This window comes from Oncorhynchus mykiss, chromosome 6, assembly GCF_013265735.2.
Source record: "Oncorhynchus mykiss isolate Arlee chromosome 6, USDA_OmykA_1.1, whole genome shotgun sequence".
NCBI classification, from domain to species: Eukaryota; Metazoa; Chordata; class Actinopteri; order Salmoniformes; family Salmonidae; genus Oncorhynchus; species Oncorhynchus mykiss.
The window spans coordinates 42,829,694-42,848,116 of NC_048570.1; the positions used below are offsets into that span (position 1 = coordinate 42,829,694).

Here is an 18,423-nt window from a genome sequence, read left to right on the forward strand (position 1 = left end):
ACTAAGAGTTGTGAAAATGTACCATATACTGTACTTTGCACCAAAGTGATAAAAACTGTCCCATAATAATATGTCTTCTGTACAGGCACAGTAGTTGAATGTTGTCCCTCGTCTCCTATGTTTCTCCCAGCCAAACCAGAAACCAAACCAAAGAAGGCTGTGAGGAGGAGAACTAGGAAGAACCTGAAGGACGGGAGCACTGGTAGCTGGTCTGCAGACACTGAAGATCCTGCTTGTACCAAAGTGAAGGAGAACGTGAAGGCAAGGAAGCCCAAAAGACGCAAGAGCCAATCCCATCAAACAAAAGACATCAAGGACACTGCCAATGAGAGAGAGGACAGCAAGGCTCCAGCCAATCACAGAGATGACAGCAAGGCCCTGGTTAATGAGAAAGAAGACGGCAAGGGGTCAGGGTTCACAGGTGAGTGCGAGGACCTATCCCTGTCTGGCCCAGAGAGCAGAACACACCAGAAAAAGACCAGACAAGTTAAGAAGACCCCAGAGAAAGACAAAGACAATGCCAAGACCCCACAAAAAGAGTCCAATAACAGAGTCAACATCCTTGCTGGTGAGTATTATTTTACTCTTTTCACCTCCTGTGTGTGTGTGTGTGTGTGTGTGTGTGTGTGTGTGTGTGTGTGTGTGTGTGTGTGTGTGTGTGTGTGTGTGTGTGTGTGTGTGTGTGTGTGTGTGTGTGTGTGTGTGTGTGTGTGTGTGTGTGTGTGTGTATATGTGTGTGTGTGTGTGTGTGTGTGTGTGTGTGTGTGTGTGTGTGTGTCATTCCTGGAGATGAGTGAATGGTTAATGGCAGAAGAGTCTGGCATCATGCTACCGTACTTTGAAGTTAAGATACAGATGACCCGCCATTAATCTTCATGAAGGTATTTCCATTTATGTACTTTGTGAGTTGGAAAGAAATTGGAACGAATCAGAGTGTTGCTTTTTAAAGATTCATTGCAGGATGAGGAAGCTCTGAGTAAGCAGAACGGGAAGAAAAATAAGGATTTGGGATCAAATGGGAAAAGCAGAAATGGGGAAAGACTGAAGGACTTCTATGAAGAATGTATGGAAATGAGCACTGGGCTGGACCTGAGCCCAAACAAACAGCACTGGTTCAAGGCAAACAGTGAGTAAATAAACCCCGGCTCAATACGGGCTGGTATGCCCCCAGAGTACTTACTGTAACTGATTTATATACACTGCAATACACATATTAATGCGTTATCTAGAATATAAACCTAATATCTATGGTTTTCTGAATTGAGAATGATGAAGTGTTTCATGCTTACATCCACCACTTTTCCATTTCATCCTATCAGTGAACAGGTGGTGCATTATTTGATTTCCATGTCTGTGTGTCCAGTACTGGAAAGGTGGCGTCTGGAGAAGAAGTTGTCATCTTGTCCCAACCCCTCGGGCTCAGATGTGGAGCTAAGTGAGGAGAGTGACAGTGCTCTGCACCCTGACAGGCAGCCAGGGGACCAGGACCGAGCTGTGCTCAACACGAGTCAAACACACATCTCAACGATAGAACAAGATCTACAGGCCCAGGTAGGCTACATGATGTGAAATAAACAAGCTGTGATTATAGTAACTCTAGTAACATGCTTCTAGGAAGTGAAAATCAACGGAAACAAGCACCAGAAATAGAAATGGTGCTAATTTGTTGAGAACAGGTGTAGAAAAACCATTAGAAGCTGCCCTTTGGAAGGTACTCCAAAATACACCTCATAATGACATGAAGCTAAATACAGTACATTTACACAGTGCCGTTTGTCGTAGGGCATCTGTCTGTGTTTGTTAATGTGGGGTCAACAGGCGCTGGCCTCAGATGATGAAGGAGCGTTCAGTTCAACCGCATCCATCAAATGATCACCTGACATAGCATGCCGAAACATTCCACACAGTCTAGCAAGGTGGCCTGCTGCATGAGGACAGTGGCCAGACCATAACGTTAGTTTCTCAAGTTAGGTAGTGTCTCCCCCCCTGTCTGGAGTGGCAGATCGGCGGGGTTTGCACTTTTGGGGCTTTTCTATTGGTTCCATTGCAACAGGCAGATCTTAATGAAGCACAGTTTGAGTAAGTATTTAAAATACATTTCAAATAGTATTTGAACACAGGTCTGCTCAATCCATACCTACATACCTCCTTGGTCCATACCACCACTGTCCCAGTCAGATACCTGTCTAAGACATTCCTCAGTTATCCTCACAGACAAACAGAAAATGTATCGATCCTCTGCTCACAGATTAAGGGTCCAGAATCTGTTTAATATCGATCAAATGTGACTGGGGTGCCGACAGGAATCGCTGGATATATTGAACTCTGTGCCAATATGAGGAATTCCTGTCTGAATTCTGAAAAGTCTCAGTATTACATCATTCTAGCCAGTAGATATGGATTGTAATTCCTCAATAGGATGAGACAGATGTATTTCAGAATGTGCGCACTGTAGAACCTTCCAAAACTCATAGCTGGATGTCATAAGTTGATGATGAGTTCTGCTTATTCTCTAAACCATATAACACAAACAACCTCTGACAGATCTAATGACAAGTCTAAATAGAAGAGGTATCACTGCCAACTCTCCTTATCATCTCCCTAGCTGGACTCATCATGAGGGGGCTACTTTTTCATTCAATAGAAAGAAGAAAAAAAATGATCTGCTTTCATTGACATCCGTCTCTCTGTTTTTATCTCTCATTACTTTTCACTGTCTTTATCTCTGTCTCTAGCTGGATGTGATGATGCAGGTGTTGAACACGTCTGACGAGGTGGAGCAGCTGGTGCTGAGGAACACCGGCTTGACAGACGCACTCCTACTGAGCCTGGCCGCAGCCCTGAAGAGGAGCCCCTCGGAGGTCACATTCCTCAATCTCAACCTCAACCACATCGGACCCCAAGGGGCCCACATCCTCCTGGACCTACTGAGGGCCAAGCCCCAGGTCAAAGGACTGCTGTGAGTCACTGTGTGAGTGAGTGAGTGAGTGAGTGAGTGACTGAGTGAGTGTCTAGCCCCAAGTCAAAGGACTGCTGTAGGTGACATTCAAAGTCTTTGTTTAGCTCCAGCTTGTATGTCATATTCATAAATCTGTGTCCTGTAAAAAAAAAAGAATATCTCTCTTTTTTACATAAATTGTTCTGTGAAAGTTTCATGAGCCTAGGACATTGTGAATGAAGTTGACTTTTTGAAGATACAAGGTTTTTCCAGGATGCCAATGTCATACTGTAAACCCATTTACACACAAGTGATCAGGACAAGTCGTTGCCATTTTATGGGTTCCTAACAAACTGTGCTGTTTTGTGTGTGTTTTCGCATTGTTTGTAACTTATGTTGTACATAATGTTGCTGCTACCATCTCTGATGACTAAAAAGAGCTTCTGGATATCAGAACAGCGATTACTCACCTCACACTGGAAGAAGATTTTTTCTTTAATGATTCTGACGTGAAGGATAGATTGTTTCCCCGAGACCAGGCCCAAATCCCTGTCATTCGTGTGAAGAAAAGACGGAGGTACAGAGGGCGGAGATCGAAGTGCCTTGTGAAAATTGAATTGGCGGGTGGGTAACCAGCCCCTACCATCCGTTTTATTGGCCAACGTGCAATCACTGGAGAATAAACTGGATGAGCTCTGTTCGAGACTATCCTACCAACGGAACATTAAAAACTGTATGTAATATCTTATATTTCACTTAGTCGTGGCTGAACTACGATACGGATAATATACAGTTGGCTGGGTTTTCTGTGCATCGACAGGACAGAACTGCTAAATCCGGTAAGACGAGGGGTGGTGGTATGTATCTATTTGTCAATAATAACTGTTGCGCAATGTCTAATATTAAGGAAGTCTCAAGGTATTGCTCGCCTGAGGTAGAATATCTCATGATAAGCTCTAGACCACACTATCTACCAAGAGAGTTTTCATCTATATTTTTCGTAGCCATCAATTTACCACTACAAACTGATGCTGGCATGAAGACCGCACTCAACGAGCTGTATAAGGCCTTAAGCAAACAAGAAAATGCTCAACCTCTTCCTCGCCTTCCATTTGGAAAATCTGACCATAATTCCATCCTTCTGATTCCTGCTTACAAGCGAAAACTAAAGCATTAAGTACCAGTGACTCGTTCAATACGGAAGTGGTCAGATGACACGAATGCTACATGACCGTACTTACATATCACAATCAGAAGCCATGAATTACGGGCAACACCCACACCGTGCTAAAGGCTAGACTGCTGCCACTTTCGAGGCTGCCACTTTCAAGGACCGGGACAGTAATCCAGATGCTTATAATAAATCATGCTATGCCCTCAGATGAACAAACAGGCAAAGCGTCAATACAGGACTAAGATTGAATCCTACTACACTGGCTATGACGCTCATTGGATGTGGCAGGGCTTGCAAACTATTACGGACCACAAAGGTAAACCCAGCTGTGAGTTGCCCAGTGGTGCGAGCCTACCAGACGTGTTAAATACCTTTTATGCTTGCTTCGAGGCAACACTGAAGCATGCATGAAAGCACCAGCTGTTCCGGACGACTGTGTAATCACGCTCTCCGTAGCTGATGTGAGCAAGACGTTTAAACAGGTCAACATTCACAAGGCCGCAGGGCCAGATGGATTACTAGGACGTGTACTACGAGCATGCGCGGGCCAACTGACAAGTGTCTTCACTGACATTTTCAGCCTCTCCCTGACCAAGTCTGTAGTACCTACATCTTTCAAGCAGACCACCATAGTTCCTGTGCCCAAGAAAGCGAAGGTAACCTGCCTAAATGACTAACACATCAACACCATCATCCCGGAAACTCTATTTCTTGAACTGCATTGTTGGTTAAGGGCTTGTAAGTAAACATTTCACAGTAAGGTGAAATGTTGTATTCAGTGCATGTTAGGTGAGCCACTTCAAAGAAAAATGAAAATGTTAGTTGGAAGTTGTGATTGACGGCTGATTCTTTTTCTTCTCTACAGCTTGTTTGGAAACCAACTGGGAGACCCTGGAGTTCTGAAACTACTTAGTGGACTGGCTCAACTCCAGGAGATAACAACGAGACACCCAACATCACTACCATGGATTGAAGATCCCCAGGTCCAGGGCCAGAACCCGTTAACACACTCAGTTGTCCCCCTCCCTCCAACCACAAGGGGCACTCTCTACCCCTTTTCACTGTTGGAGCTGGACATAGGAGGAAACGGGCTGAGCAGCAATGGCCTGAGGATGTTGACATCCTACATGAGACTCCACTCAAGACTGCAGTACCTGGGGCTGGCCCGGACCACTGGTGTGGACCTAGAGGCATGGCGGGAGCTGTTTGACTCTCTGAAGGGAAATGTGACTCTCAGCCATATTATCCTGGATGAGAGTAACCTAGGAGACCAGGGAGCCAGGCTATTTTCTGACACGCTGAGAGCCAATCAGAGCCTGAGGCAGGTGGATCTGGACAGTAATGGGATTGGTGAGGTGGGAGGAAGTGAAATCATAGAGGCGCTGCTTTGTAGGACACAGTTTCCGCTGAGACACCTGAGTCTGGAGGGGAATGGTATCAGCACTGGACTAATGGGTAGAATTCAACAGGAAGTGAGATTTAACTGACAGAAACATGTTTTAAAAAAAAAAAAATTTTATACATATTACAGAACTGGAATTTATCCAAAATGATGAACAAGGTAGGGCACAGCGCATAGCACAAAAGAGGAACAGTCAAAATAGATGTTGCGGAAAATACTAAATAATATGGATTTGTCTGACTATTTCTACACAAGATCAGCATCTAGCTACTGTACACGAGACTAGACTATTCCTCACTGTTAATAAATTACTTCTCACATCTATGTTGAATCATCTCAATTGGAGCTCAGTCAGTGTAAATTGCAGGTCAGTGGAATAAAACTGGAAAAACATTTGACTCTCTTTGCCAACTCACATGGAGGGCCTTTCCCTCTGCTACTGGTGGCCCTGATTTAAATATCTTTGTAGAGCTCACAGACATGGCCATCAGCTCAGCAGGTAGGAAGGAGTGCGCTGGGATTTAGCTAGGCTGCTCTGTGGTATGGATGAGACGTCAGAGAAAAGCCCTGTAAAGTAAGTCTTTCTTCCCAGAACCTGTGGTGAGGCCAGGCCAGGATGTTTACCTTGTGCTATTTTCTTCCCACCCTGATTTATTCACAAATGCTGCCCTCAGGACCACACTCCCCTCCTTGTTGACGCTTGTTATTCCCTAAAGTTTAGTATTCCCCTGGAAAATGTGGAGAAATATCCATATCTCGTAACCATGGTGATGCAAACATGAAGTGGCACAATTAAACAGTACTTCCTATTAGATACAGTAAAAATGTATTTCTACAGTATCTACTGTATTTTTTTTAAAGGCAGGAATGAAGAAAATCGAATAAAAAAGAAATATATCCATCACATAATATATCCATAATTTTGTTGACATAATGACCAAACGTGTTTTGCCTGTGTTTGTGTGTGTCAATGGAGAGCGAGAGAGAGAGAGAGAGAGAGGGAGAAAGAGAGGGAGAATGAGAGGGAAAGACGGGAGAGGGCAGGGAGTTCTTCCAAGATGCAGGATGTTTGGTTTCAGTAGGAAATGCACTTGACAGAGCAGCCTTAGGTGGACTGAAGGTGGAGTCATAAGAAACACACAAAGTCACTTGTCTCTTCGAGTGAAATGAGATGGTGGATAGTGGGAACATGAAGACCCTGTAATACTAAAATTTTGCCCAAAATAAGCTGCTGGTTCAAATATACCTTTTTCTTTCCTAAAAAAAAAGACACAATGCTTTTATTATATGTGGATCAAGATTTGAGGGGAAAAAGTCACATACATGTGGGAGTTTTCAAAGGGGCACACATTTAGAAATGTTAAGTAGAGCATTTGGATATGCTTTACATTATAGGGTGCTATTTACATGGTATTTACCTCGAAATTACACTTTAAAATGGTAATTACTCAATAATTACCAAATAACTACTTTTAAGGGATATTTGAGCTTAATGGACATTAGGTAAATAAGGACTTGCAAAACTTTTTTTGCAAGGCACTAATTGTTTACTGTTTACAGTGTGGTAGAATTTTGTAAAACTGTATCTTCTATCCTCTCTATCTAAATCTGAAATGTACACTATACACCGTATTTGAACCCTTTAACTGTCTTTTCTTGAAAAACATGTTCAGAAAAATATTTCATCTTAAATTCCTGAAACTAACAACTCAAATAAGAACTTCCAATTAAAAAAAAATGTCTACTTGATGTTTATTTTGGAAATAACAGAGCTCTACAAGACGGTTGAGAAGTCAATAGAGGGTCATTCCAGCAATGCCATGATAGAAAGTCAATTTGCATAGCCTTTTTACTAATCAACAATATTACAAAAATTACTTTAGGTCTGCGTCAATGGCTTATAGGTAGGTAAGCATTGTTAAATAAGGACTGATGTCAAAGTTGAACAAATTAGGGTAATTTTGTTTGTCCAAACATATTAGATTACATTGAAATTAATGCATTTCCAAGTGGTGTATAGTGCAATGTCCCTCAAAATGGTTTTCTTAAATTTCTATTGATCCAGACTACATTTTTAGATAAAGTGCAGTCTTGTATTACTATTCTATCGGCATTCTTTTATAGCCCACCTTCAGTCTGAATAATGATTAATTGACCCCGTGGGTCATGAAATGTAGTTTAACCTATTTCTGTTGCCTAATATAGTGTTGTCAACAATTCAAATCATATTATTCACTAAAATAAAATAAAAAATATAAAAAATAAATGTAGCCTATTCTTAGTCCGCTGTACTTTCTACTCACATATGAACCGCTTGTTTGAGCATATCTTACAAAAAGTATTGCTTTTTACACTTTCTACACTTTCTACACTTTCTACGCGATTTATTATCATATTCCTGCTCTCCAAGATCTCTACTAACAGGAATGGTGCAATATTTATCCCTCACCAACTGAATTCCTGCTGTCTTTGGTGACTGATTTTGAGTTTCTTTACAGCCCTCTAAGTGGGCAAAGTTAGAGTGCCACAACATTGAACTGCAGCAACCCAAAAGGATACAAGTTATGTTTTTTTGGTGAAGGAGGGCTCGGGGAGTTGACCAATCAAGTTCAAGTGAAAAAGAATAATAATATCCACTTCTAAATACATTGTCAAAACATGCTCTACCAACTGGTTGAGAATAGGGATATAGGGTTTAAATAGCTGTCAGTCAATAGATCATTGTCTCCGGTCTAAGAAAACAAACTTTTTACAAATCAAAAAGGGATTACTAAGAACTAAGCCAAACCAGGTCATGTATAGCCTACTGTAATTTCAGTGTTCTCAGTCCTTCATAAGTTATACAATACTTCCTTTCAGAATCAGACGAAAACAAGCACAAAATGTAGGCTATCAGAGAGAGAGAGAGTCTTGGCCCCGGTATGGACCATGGTATTGTTCTTTGGACCAACTGACATACTGAGAATAACTGTAGAATGACTGTATTCGTCTGATCAAAGCTTGTCGTCATAGTGATTACCCCCAGGCTCAGGGTCAGGGCTGCTGCCAGTAGTTGCTGTGTTGAAACCAATCCCTCTATCCCTCCATTCCTCCATGCTTCTGAAACCAATCCCTCCATCCTTCCTCTGTAGTCCTCCTCCCCTGGCTTGGTTTCCTCTCTGCAGCCCCTAATAAGGATCCTTTATGAGCCTCTATGTGGGCTGACAGAAGGATGGATGAGACTGACTGACTGACTGGTGCACCTGAAGATTACAGAGCTTAGCTGAGGATTTCAGTTAGCTCAATTGGTTAGCGCAATATGTTTGTACAATAGCTCACACTGACAGGATGGTGTGGGAATAATTTTGGAATGTACACTACTGATCAAAAGTTTAATAACATCTACATTCAAGGGTTTTTCTTTATTTGTACCAAATATGCTGGCTATCTTCTGTATACCACCCCTACCTTGTCACAACACAACTGACTGGCTCAAACGCATTTAAGAAGAAAATAAATTCCACAAATGAACTTTTAAGAAGGTACACCTGTTAATTGAGATTAATTCCAGGTGACTACCGCATGAAGCTGTTTGAGAGAATTCCAAGAGTGTGCAAAGCTGTCATCAAGGTGGCTATTTGAAGAATCTCAAATATAAAATACTTTTTTTGGTTACTACATGATTCCGTATCTGTTATTTCATAGTTTTGATGTCTTCACTATTATTCTACAGTGTAGAAAATAGTTTTAAAAAATAAAGAAAAACCCTTGAACGTGTTCTAAAACTTTTGACCGGTAGTGTATATTGTCTTGATCTTGTCCCGTCATGCTCTTTCAGTCATGATATACATTTTGTACAACTTTTGTTGTATCTTCACTGGGATATTATTTCAGTTCTGTGAAACTCCTCATAAATCAAATCAAATGTTAATTATTACATGCTTCGTAAACAACATGTGTAGACCAACAGTGAAATGCTTACTTACGGGCCCTTTCCAATAATGCAGAGAGAAATAATAGAAAAATAATAACACGAGGAAGAAATAGCTACCCGGATGATTAACAGTAACTTACTTGGCTATATACACAGGGTAACAGTGCCGAGTCGATGCTCAAGGATACTTGGTAATTGAGTTAGATATGTACATATAGGTACGGATAAAGTGACTAGGCAACAGGATAGATAACAAACAGTAACAGCAGCATGTGATGAGTCAAACGAGTTCAAAAATGGTCCGGGTAGCTATTGGTTAACTATTTGACTAACTATTTAGCAGTTTTATGGCTTGGGGGTAGAAGCTGTTTAGGGTCCTGTTGGTTCCAGACTTGGTGCATCGGTACCACTTGCCGTGTGGTAGCAGAGAGAACAAACAGTTCATGACTTGGGTGGATGGAATCCTTAACAATTTTTAGAGCCTTTTTCTGATACCACCTAGTATATAGATCCTGGATGGATATTGCATCGCTTTGATAGGAAAGTCAAAAGATTGTTATGTTCTATTTCTGAACCATTTTCATGGTGGCACTTTAAGGGCCTACTAAAATGCATCTGTGCTCTAACCAGCATATCTTTTTTTTTTTATACCTTAATAGTCAAAGGGGTCATTCCTACTCTGCAGTGCCTTTTCTGTCCCCAGGAAATCTCACTAATTATTTAGTGTCAAATGTATCAGTTGACCTTTACTTCAGAAACACAAAAAATGGATCTCAAAAGGAAATTGTATGCATTTTGAACAAAAAAGGTTTCAGTGGATGTAGGCGTTTTTGCCATGTCCCTGTGTTTTATTCATCAACTTCCATGAGAAAATATAAGTAATAAATTAATAAAATACTTCTGTCTTAATTATTTTATAGTCCTGGTTAAATTCTCTTATTTCATTTCAGGTTTTCTGTGTGTCCCTGATATCCCTTCCCACCCTGTTAGTTTGTTGTAATTCTCCATTTAAGAAAACAACCCCTTCCTACAATGAAACCACATTCAGGAAGTATCATCATTTCTGTGGTGGGAAAACAATGGAACCCAGCTAAATAAATATGAACACTCATTTTTATCTTATTTTTCCATGTTTCATTTTTGTCTGTATGTCCTACAACTTAAATGACTGTCTCACTCCAATGCATTAACATTGTTTCTTATTGTTAAACCAGCCCGGTCAACAAGGAGAAGGACTGTAATCTGCTGACGAAAGATAAGACCTTCAGACTTTTCTGTTACAGCTGGACCCATATGAGTGACCCCATTGTCTCCCCACCAATGTTATCTAAATCAGCCCTCAAACGAATACTGTAGTGTTACAAGGCTCATTCAACTGCTCTCTCTCGCTGCCTGCAGACCACTGTAATGTTATAAGGCTCTCAAGACTCTTTCAACTGCTCTCTCTGCCAAATACAGGGCCCAATAATAGATCCTCCATCTTCAAGGCATTTACAGGTATGCTTTCTATTTAATGCTTGGTATTGTATCTACAGGGTACAGTATTTGTAATTGACTTCACCATGATTACAGACATTACACAGTATGAAGTGAAAAATGACCCTGAAAGAAATGTAGCATCTTTGAAACAAACAAAACCTTCCATTTTATAAACATTAACATCCTCCATTCAATATAGGCCTCAACATAGCCTCAATCGATTAACAATTTTTCTACGTTTCAAATGGCAGATTGAGTGAGTGACTCAGTTAACATTTAGCTTCAGTTTCGTCAGTCAGTCAGTCTGCGTGCACGCACACACACACACACAGGTCTCTCTCTGTACCTCTCTGTGCATGGATCCGTCTTACCTTTCATGGTTATGTCTGAGCTGGTTACACCTCTTTTGTCAATGTGTGGATGTCTGTCTGGGCAGCGGGTGAGAGTTTATGCCCGTAGTGAGTGAAATCAGAATTACTCTACAGTAGGTTTACAGTAGCAAAACACAGACATGTCAACAAACTGACTGAGACAGGTTTAATGAGGTTTAGACGAGGAAATAAGGTTTGTTTCTTCCAGTAATTAAAATCTTCTCTTAACCTTTCTCAGCCAACTGTAAACACTAGGATGCTATCAAACACTCAATAAAAGACAGACATAATAATGTGACTGTCCAGTGTGGTTAATAGAATATACCAATACCTTCAGACAACCATCCCATTCACAGCACCACCATAAACAAATAGTAGGGACCATAAGAGGACGGTTTGTGCCCATTCTTTGGTCAGTGTGGCCACTGAGGGTCAGTCAGCCCTCTGTCTCTGTCTCGGAACAGGAAAGGGTTCGGATGGAGTGAGTGTGTATGTGTGTGTGTTTGTGTGTGTTTGCTGTACTGTACTGTAGACCTGGTCTCTCCCAGTCCCTCCATTTAAAGAGCCAGTCAGTGTGTTTGTGTGTACAGAGGCCTGGAGGCGGTGTATAGACTAGTACCTGTGGCTGAACAGCAGAGCCTCTGTTGGGTCCGTTTGGGTTCATGCTGTACTGGCTCTACACGTACACCAGCCTCATTTGTTTTTGTCTGGTCGGAGCCAATAAGATGTTACTGGCATCGTTTGACCAACACATGTTGTTTAATTTCAACTCTAAATAATTATTTAACAAGTGTCGTGAAGAGCCAGCAGAGCCAGTGCTTAAGGTAGCCTATCAGTTAGTTGTGTAACAGTAAGGCATTCCTGTTTACCATTCAGTGGATGCAGGAATAAAACATGCAGTAAAAGTTTTCCATTTGACACTGTGTGCCTGATATTAATAGGATGACACAAAATCGGGTAACCGTTACGATGATATTACAGAACTCTTCCATCTCCCAACAAATGATGAAGTTCTCTATTCATCATGATCATCCTAATCATCCTCCTCCTCATCATAATCACCCCAAGAAGAAAGATCTCCATCCAGTATGTGAAAAATAGCTGTCCCATAACTGGCCTAGCCATCATAGAATAGCTAGAGGATGCCAGTGGACAGGATGAGAGAAAGGGATCTATATATCTGTGAGATGTAGCGCTACAGTGAGATTTCTCCCGTCGGTAGGGCTGTTTATCTGCTGGGCACCCCACCACCAAGGGGAGGGATGAAGGCTCCGGCTGGGGCGGGTTCTGGAAAGATTTTGGAAAGATCTCACTGTACAGTGATTTATATAAGGGCTCCGGCTCTGTGTAGAGCGGTCAGAAGATGACGCACTGGGCTACTGTAAAACCAAAACAAATAGAAAATCCCATTGCACATCATGAAAATGGAGCTATTCTATACTTGACTTCGGAGATATTAATAGATGGCATTTGGGGGATATTTCTTTGAAACAAAAAATAACTAGTTGAGGTTTGGAATTCAATCGTCAGATTGTTTTCTTCATATCAAGAGAACGCATCAATACAATTATTTTATTTTTATTACTACCCAGTGAAACGTGAAAATCTGAAATTGAGGCATGTCCCACTCCCGGATATGGGTGTTGGAAGTTTGTAAGCCACTTTGCCATTCATTTTCTATTCACGACCATATCCTAGTAATTTCACTGGAAAATGCCAGGGGCCTGTTTTACAAACAATGGCTCATGCTACTGTTTCATATTTGGCAAAAATAACATGCTTTCAATGTACAGTAGTTTATTTATGTTTGATCCGCCCGTAAAATGTCACCACAGCAATCTCTATGACTTGGCAACTACATATATCTTCTGTCTCTCCATAAGCTACATGGGGCAATATATCAATGGCTATCTATCATGGCAACTTTTACAGACCTTCAAGAATTGCCTAAATGTACATATCAATATTTCAACATTTACACTAATAGTATTTGACAGTCATGTATTGTGCAACTAGTGGAGAAATACTTTTTCACATTTGTTTTGATCAGAACAGGACCAGTTGAAGTCCGAAGGTTACATACACTTAGGTTGGAGTCACTAAAACTTGTTTTTCAACCACTCCACAAATGTCTTGTTAACAAACTATAGTTTGGCAAGTTGGTTACTTATCATTAATTATAAGTCATTTATAAGTCATTTTTCCAACAATTGTTTACAGACAGATTGTTTCATTTATAATTCACTGTATCACAATTCCAGTCAGAAGTTTACATACACTAAATTAACTGTGCCTTTAAATAGCTTGGAAAATTCCATAAGATGATGTCATGGCTTTAGAAGCTTCTGATAGGCTAATTGCTATCATTTGAGTCAATCGGAGGTGTACCTGTGGATGTATTTCAAGGCCTACCTTCAAACTCAGTGCCTCTTTGCTTGACAACATGGGAAAATCAAAAGAAATCAGCCAATACTTCAGAAAAAAAGTTGTAGACCTCCACAAGGTGGGTTCATCCTTGGGAGCTATTTCCTGAAGGTAGCACGTTCATCTGTACAAGCAATAGTACACAAGTATAAACACCATGGGACCACGTAGCCGTCATACCGCTCAGGAAGGAGAAGATGAGCGTACTTTGGTACAAATCAATCCCAGAACAACAGCAAAGGACCTTGTGAAGATGCTGGAGAAAACAGGTACCAAAGTATCTACATCCACAGTAAAACAAGTCCGATATTGACATAACCTGAAAGCCGCTCAGCAAAGAAGAAGTCACTACTCCAAAACCGCCCAAAAAAGCCAGACTACGGTTTGCAATTGCACATGGGGACAAAGATCGTACCTTTTGGAGAAATGTCCTCTGGTCTGATGAAACAAAAATAGAACTGTCTTGCCATAATGACCATCATTATGTTTGGAGGAAAAAGGGGGAGGCTTCCAAGCCGAAGAACACCATCCCAACCATGACACACAGGGGTGGCAGCATCATGTTGTGGGGGTGCTTTGCTGCAGGAGGGACTGTTGCACTTCACAAAATAGATGGCTTCATTAGGAAGGAAAGTTATGTGGATATATTGAAGCAACATCTCAGGACATCAGTCAGGAAGTTAAAGCTTGGTCGCAAATGGGTCTTCCAAATGGACAATGAACATCGTCATACTTCCAAAGTTGTGGCAAAATGGCTTAAGGACAACAAAGTCAAGGTATTGGAATGGCCATCACAAAGCCCTGACCTCAATCCTATAAAAAATGTATGGGCAGAACTGAAAAAGCTAGTGCGAGCAAGGAGGCCTACAAACCTTACTCAGTTACACCAGCTCTGTCAGGAAGAACGGGACAAAAATCACCCAACTTATTGTGGGAAGCTTGTGGAAGGCTACCCAAAACGTTTGACCCAAGTTAAACCATTTAATTGTAATGCTACCAAATACTAATTGAGTGTATGTAAACTTCTGATCCACTGGGAATGTGATGTAAGAAATAAAAGCTGAAATAAATCATTCTCTCTACTATTATTCTGACATTTCACATTCTTAAAATAAAGTAGTGATCCTAACTGACCTAAGACAGGGAATTTTTACTAGGATTAAATGTCAGAAATGGTAAAAACTGAGTTTAAATGTATTTGGCTAAGGTGTATGTAAACTTCCAACTTCAACTGTACTTGCCAGTACCTATAGATGTCACGAATTCCCCCGAAGGTGGCTCCTCTTCCTGTTCGGGCGGCGCTCGGCAGGTCGTTTCGTCGCTGGTCTACTAGCTGCCACCCATCCCCTTTTCCTTTTCTGTTTGTTTTGTCTTATTGGTTGCACCTGTCTCTTCTTTTGTTTTTTTGATTCAGTACTATTTAAGCCTGTTAGGCCCGCCTGTTTTTGTGCGGGCTTGTTTTCCGTTAGTCAGGTTGTGCGTGTAGTGTTCCTGTCCATTTGTGCCCTGTGTTGGGTTGGACATTTTTGTGATTATTTTTGCCTGTTGTTTTGGGCGTTCGCATTGGAAACCGAAATAAAGTCCGGTTTTCCCTGTTCCTCTGCTCTCTGCGTTTCACTCTGCACCCACCACTCCAGGCGTTGTGACAATAGTCTAGGAATGCTTGTAAATTAAATGATTTTGGTATGAAAGCGTTCACACCACATTTACAGCACAACATGCCACACCTTTTGTAAGCAAACATAAATACTCTGCGTACCTTCCTGGCCTCAAAGTTTTTCTAAATTGAGTTAAACTACTGTTCAGTGAAGACTCTCTCCTTGAAGGTCCCACCTAGAGCCTTAAATCCAAAATAAAGAAATAAAAGGCTGAATAAGGGTATGGTCCCACCCAACCCCTAATTTTCCTTGAGATCAACACCATGTGTGTTGTCAGTATTCAGTGAGCTCTGGTGAAGATTATGTCTTATACAGTAGATAGACTGGCCTTGAATCTGACTGACTCAGGGGATGGAAAACCACAGAACACCCAGGTCGAACCTCTCAGTTGTGACATCATTCCCCCTTCCACCTCACACAGTGGGCACTCTTCTCCTGAACAAGTCTATATGGAACGATATCAACAACATTATTCTTAACTACATTGTTAAGAGCAGTATTATACACAATTCACATGCAACATACCTTTTCTACATGACCCTCAAGAACAAGTTAGAGTAGGCCTAATCAAGTCCAAGACATATACTCCACATGAACAAATCTAAAAATGTACTTTAATACAAAAATGTGTATGATATTATAATACACTCAAAAACACTAACACGTTAAGATTGGTCTCTGTCACCGTTAGCCGTACATAATACAATTAAAATAGTTTTAGTACAGTCATGGCCATATTTATTGCTGTCAATTTCAACACATTTTCTGGTATGTAGCCCCCTCACAGGAATGACCACACACACACATTAACCAACCACTCAAGTGCCGGTCTGCACACCGTTCTTCCCTTTCACACGTTCACAAGTAGGATCTGTTCAAAAACCACAGACATCCTCAACACCTGGCATGCCTGGAATACCACCCAAATGGCGTCTGTATGGCTCCTCTGCAGACCAGATGACGTCATGAGATAATCACTTAAAATGTTCAAGTCTTTACTCTATTCCGGTCGCACAAAACAAACATACAAATATGCGTCTGAAAATGACAAATGACAACATGGTATTGTTCTTTTGTTCTTCATCAGTGTTTCAAAAGTCAAGGTACTAAGTCACTCTCGGAGGTGTGCTAATATGAACTGTACTTACCTCACGCATTCACCATAACACAAAACTCAGTATAGGCTTACACATCAATATTTACATGGTAAGGTAAGAAGCCAAACTTTTTCACTCTGAATTAATAGACATTTTCTCCAAATGTGCTGTTTAAATGTATGGAATGGATAAACAGAGTGTTGCGTCGGGAGATGCCATACTGGATCCAGTTGTGTCCAGATAGAGGCTTTCAGCTGGGCCTAATTCCTAAAGACATGGGAGTAAAAACAAAAGTATCTCTGATAATCCTACAAGAATTCCCATTGTTATCATACTAACCTGACATGAAACGACTGCTGCATCTGACAGAAGATGCCTGGGGGGGGGTAAAATTAGACTAGGACGTGTAGAGATAACAATATATATATCTAAAACTAAAAACATTGCATTTGATACGTTCCTTAAGCTCTAAACCTCAGCAGAAGCTGGTAATGATTTATGTGGACGTTGAGCAAGTTGAGGAAACTAAACTTCTTGGTGTCACCTTAGACTGTAAATTGTCATGGTCAAGGCATATTGATTTGATTGTTGTATAGATGGTCTGTCTGTGATAAAGAGATGCTCAGCATTTTTAACACCACAGTCGACCAAACAAATCCAGCACACTCTAGTTTGATCTAACCTTGACTATTGCCCAGTGATATGGTCAAGTGGCGCAAAGAAGGACCTAGAAAAGCTGCAGCTGGCCCAGAACAGAGCAGCAGATCTTGCCCTTCAATGTACACAGAGGGCTAATGTCAAAAGTATACATTTCTGTCTCTCTTGGCTCAAAGTAGAGGAGAGATTGACTGCTTCAACACTTGTTTTTGTGATAAATATGAATGTGTTGAAAACTCCAAATTGTCTGTATAATCAACTTACATATAGCTTGGAGAGTCCACAGGTCCAGAACAAATTCAAGAAAACGTATAGTATTATATAGAGCCATGATTGCATGGAACTCCCTTCCATCTCATATAGCGCAAGTGAACAGCAAACCTGATTTCAAAAAACAAATAAAGTAAGACTTCATCGGCACAACGCCTTTCCCACATGTGGCCTAATTCCGAAAGTAAACAAAATTCCAATTCCACATTTTCCTCATTGAAAAGCATTGAAGAGAATTGGAATGGGAATTTCAGTGTACTTTCTGAATTGACTGTAATTGAAATGGATTTGACATCAACCCTGGTATGAATTGACATATATGTGTAACTGATGATGCACAAACACGCACTCGACACTTTACACTCATGATTATTTTTGAGTTGTATTGTTTATTTTTTTATTTGTGTATTTACTTGTAGTAGATGTTTTATATGTTTTATATATACACTACCGTTCAAAAGCTTGGGGTCACTTAGAAATATCTGTGTTTTCCATGAAAACATATATGAAATGAGTTGCAAAATGATAGGAAATATAGTCAAAACATTGACAAGGTCATAAATAATGATTTTTAATTGAAATAATAATTGTGTCCTTCAAACTGCTTCCGTCAAGGAATCCTCAATTCGCCGCAATTACAGCCTTGCAAACATTTGGCATTCTAGTTGTCAATTTGTAATCTGAAGAGATTTCACCCCATGCTTCCTGAAGCACCTCCCACAAATTGGATTGACTTGATGGACACTCAAGCTGCTCCCACAACAGCTCAATAGGGTTGAGATCCGGTAACTGTACTGGCCATTTTTTCTGCGTCTCACAAATGTTCTTCTTTGTTACTGAATTTAATTGAATTTATTTTTGGCAACAGACATATGCGAACACCTCAAACTTAGATTCATCTGTCCATAACACTTTTTTTCCAATATTCCTCTGTCCACTGTCTGTGTTCTTTTGCCCATCTTAATCTTTTATTTTTATTGGCTAGTCTGAGATATGTTTTTTTCTTTGCAACTCTGCATAGAAGGCCAGCATCCCTGAGT

The 18,423-nt window shown here is 40.8% G+C and overlaps 1 protein-coding gene across 1 annotated transcript; it reads left to right on the top strand.

The window, feature by feature from the left end:
* Nucleotides 1-117: 117 nt before the first annotated feature.
* On the top strand, nt 118-6,413 carry LOC118965026. The gene is made up of 4 exons (XM_036981749.1): nt 118-568; nt 1,364-1,551; nt 2,736-2,959; nt 4,978-6,413. The coding sequence occupies exons 1-4, from the start codon at nt 118-120 to the stop codon at nt 5,597-5,599; spliced, it is 1,485 nt and encodes a 494-aa protein (XP_036837644.1). The 3' UTR covers nt 5,600-6,413.
* The last annotated feature ends 12,010 nt before the right edge of the window (nt 6,414-18,423 follow it).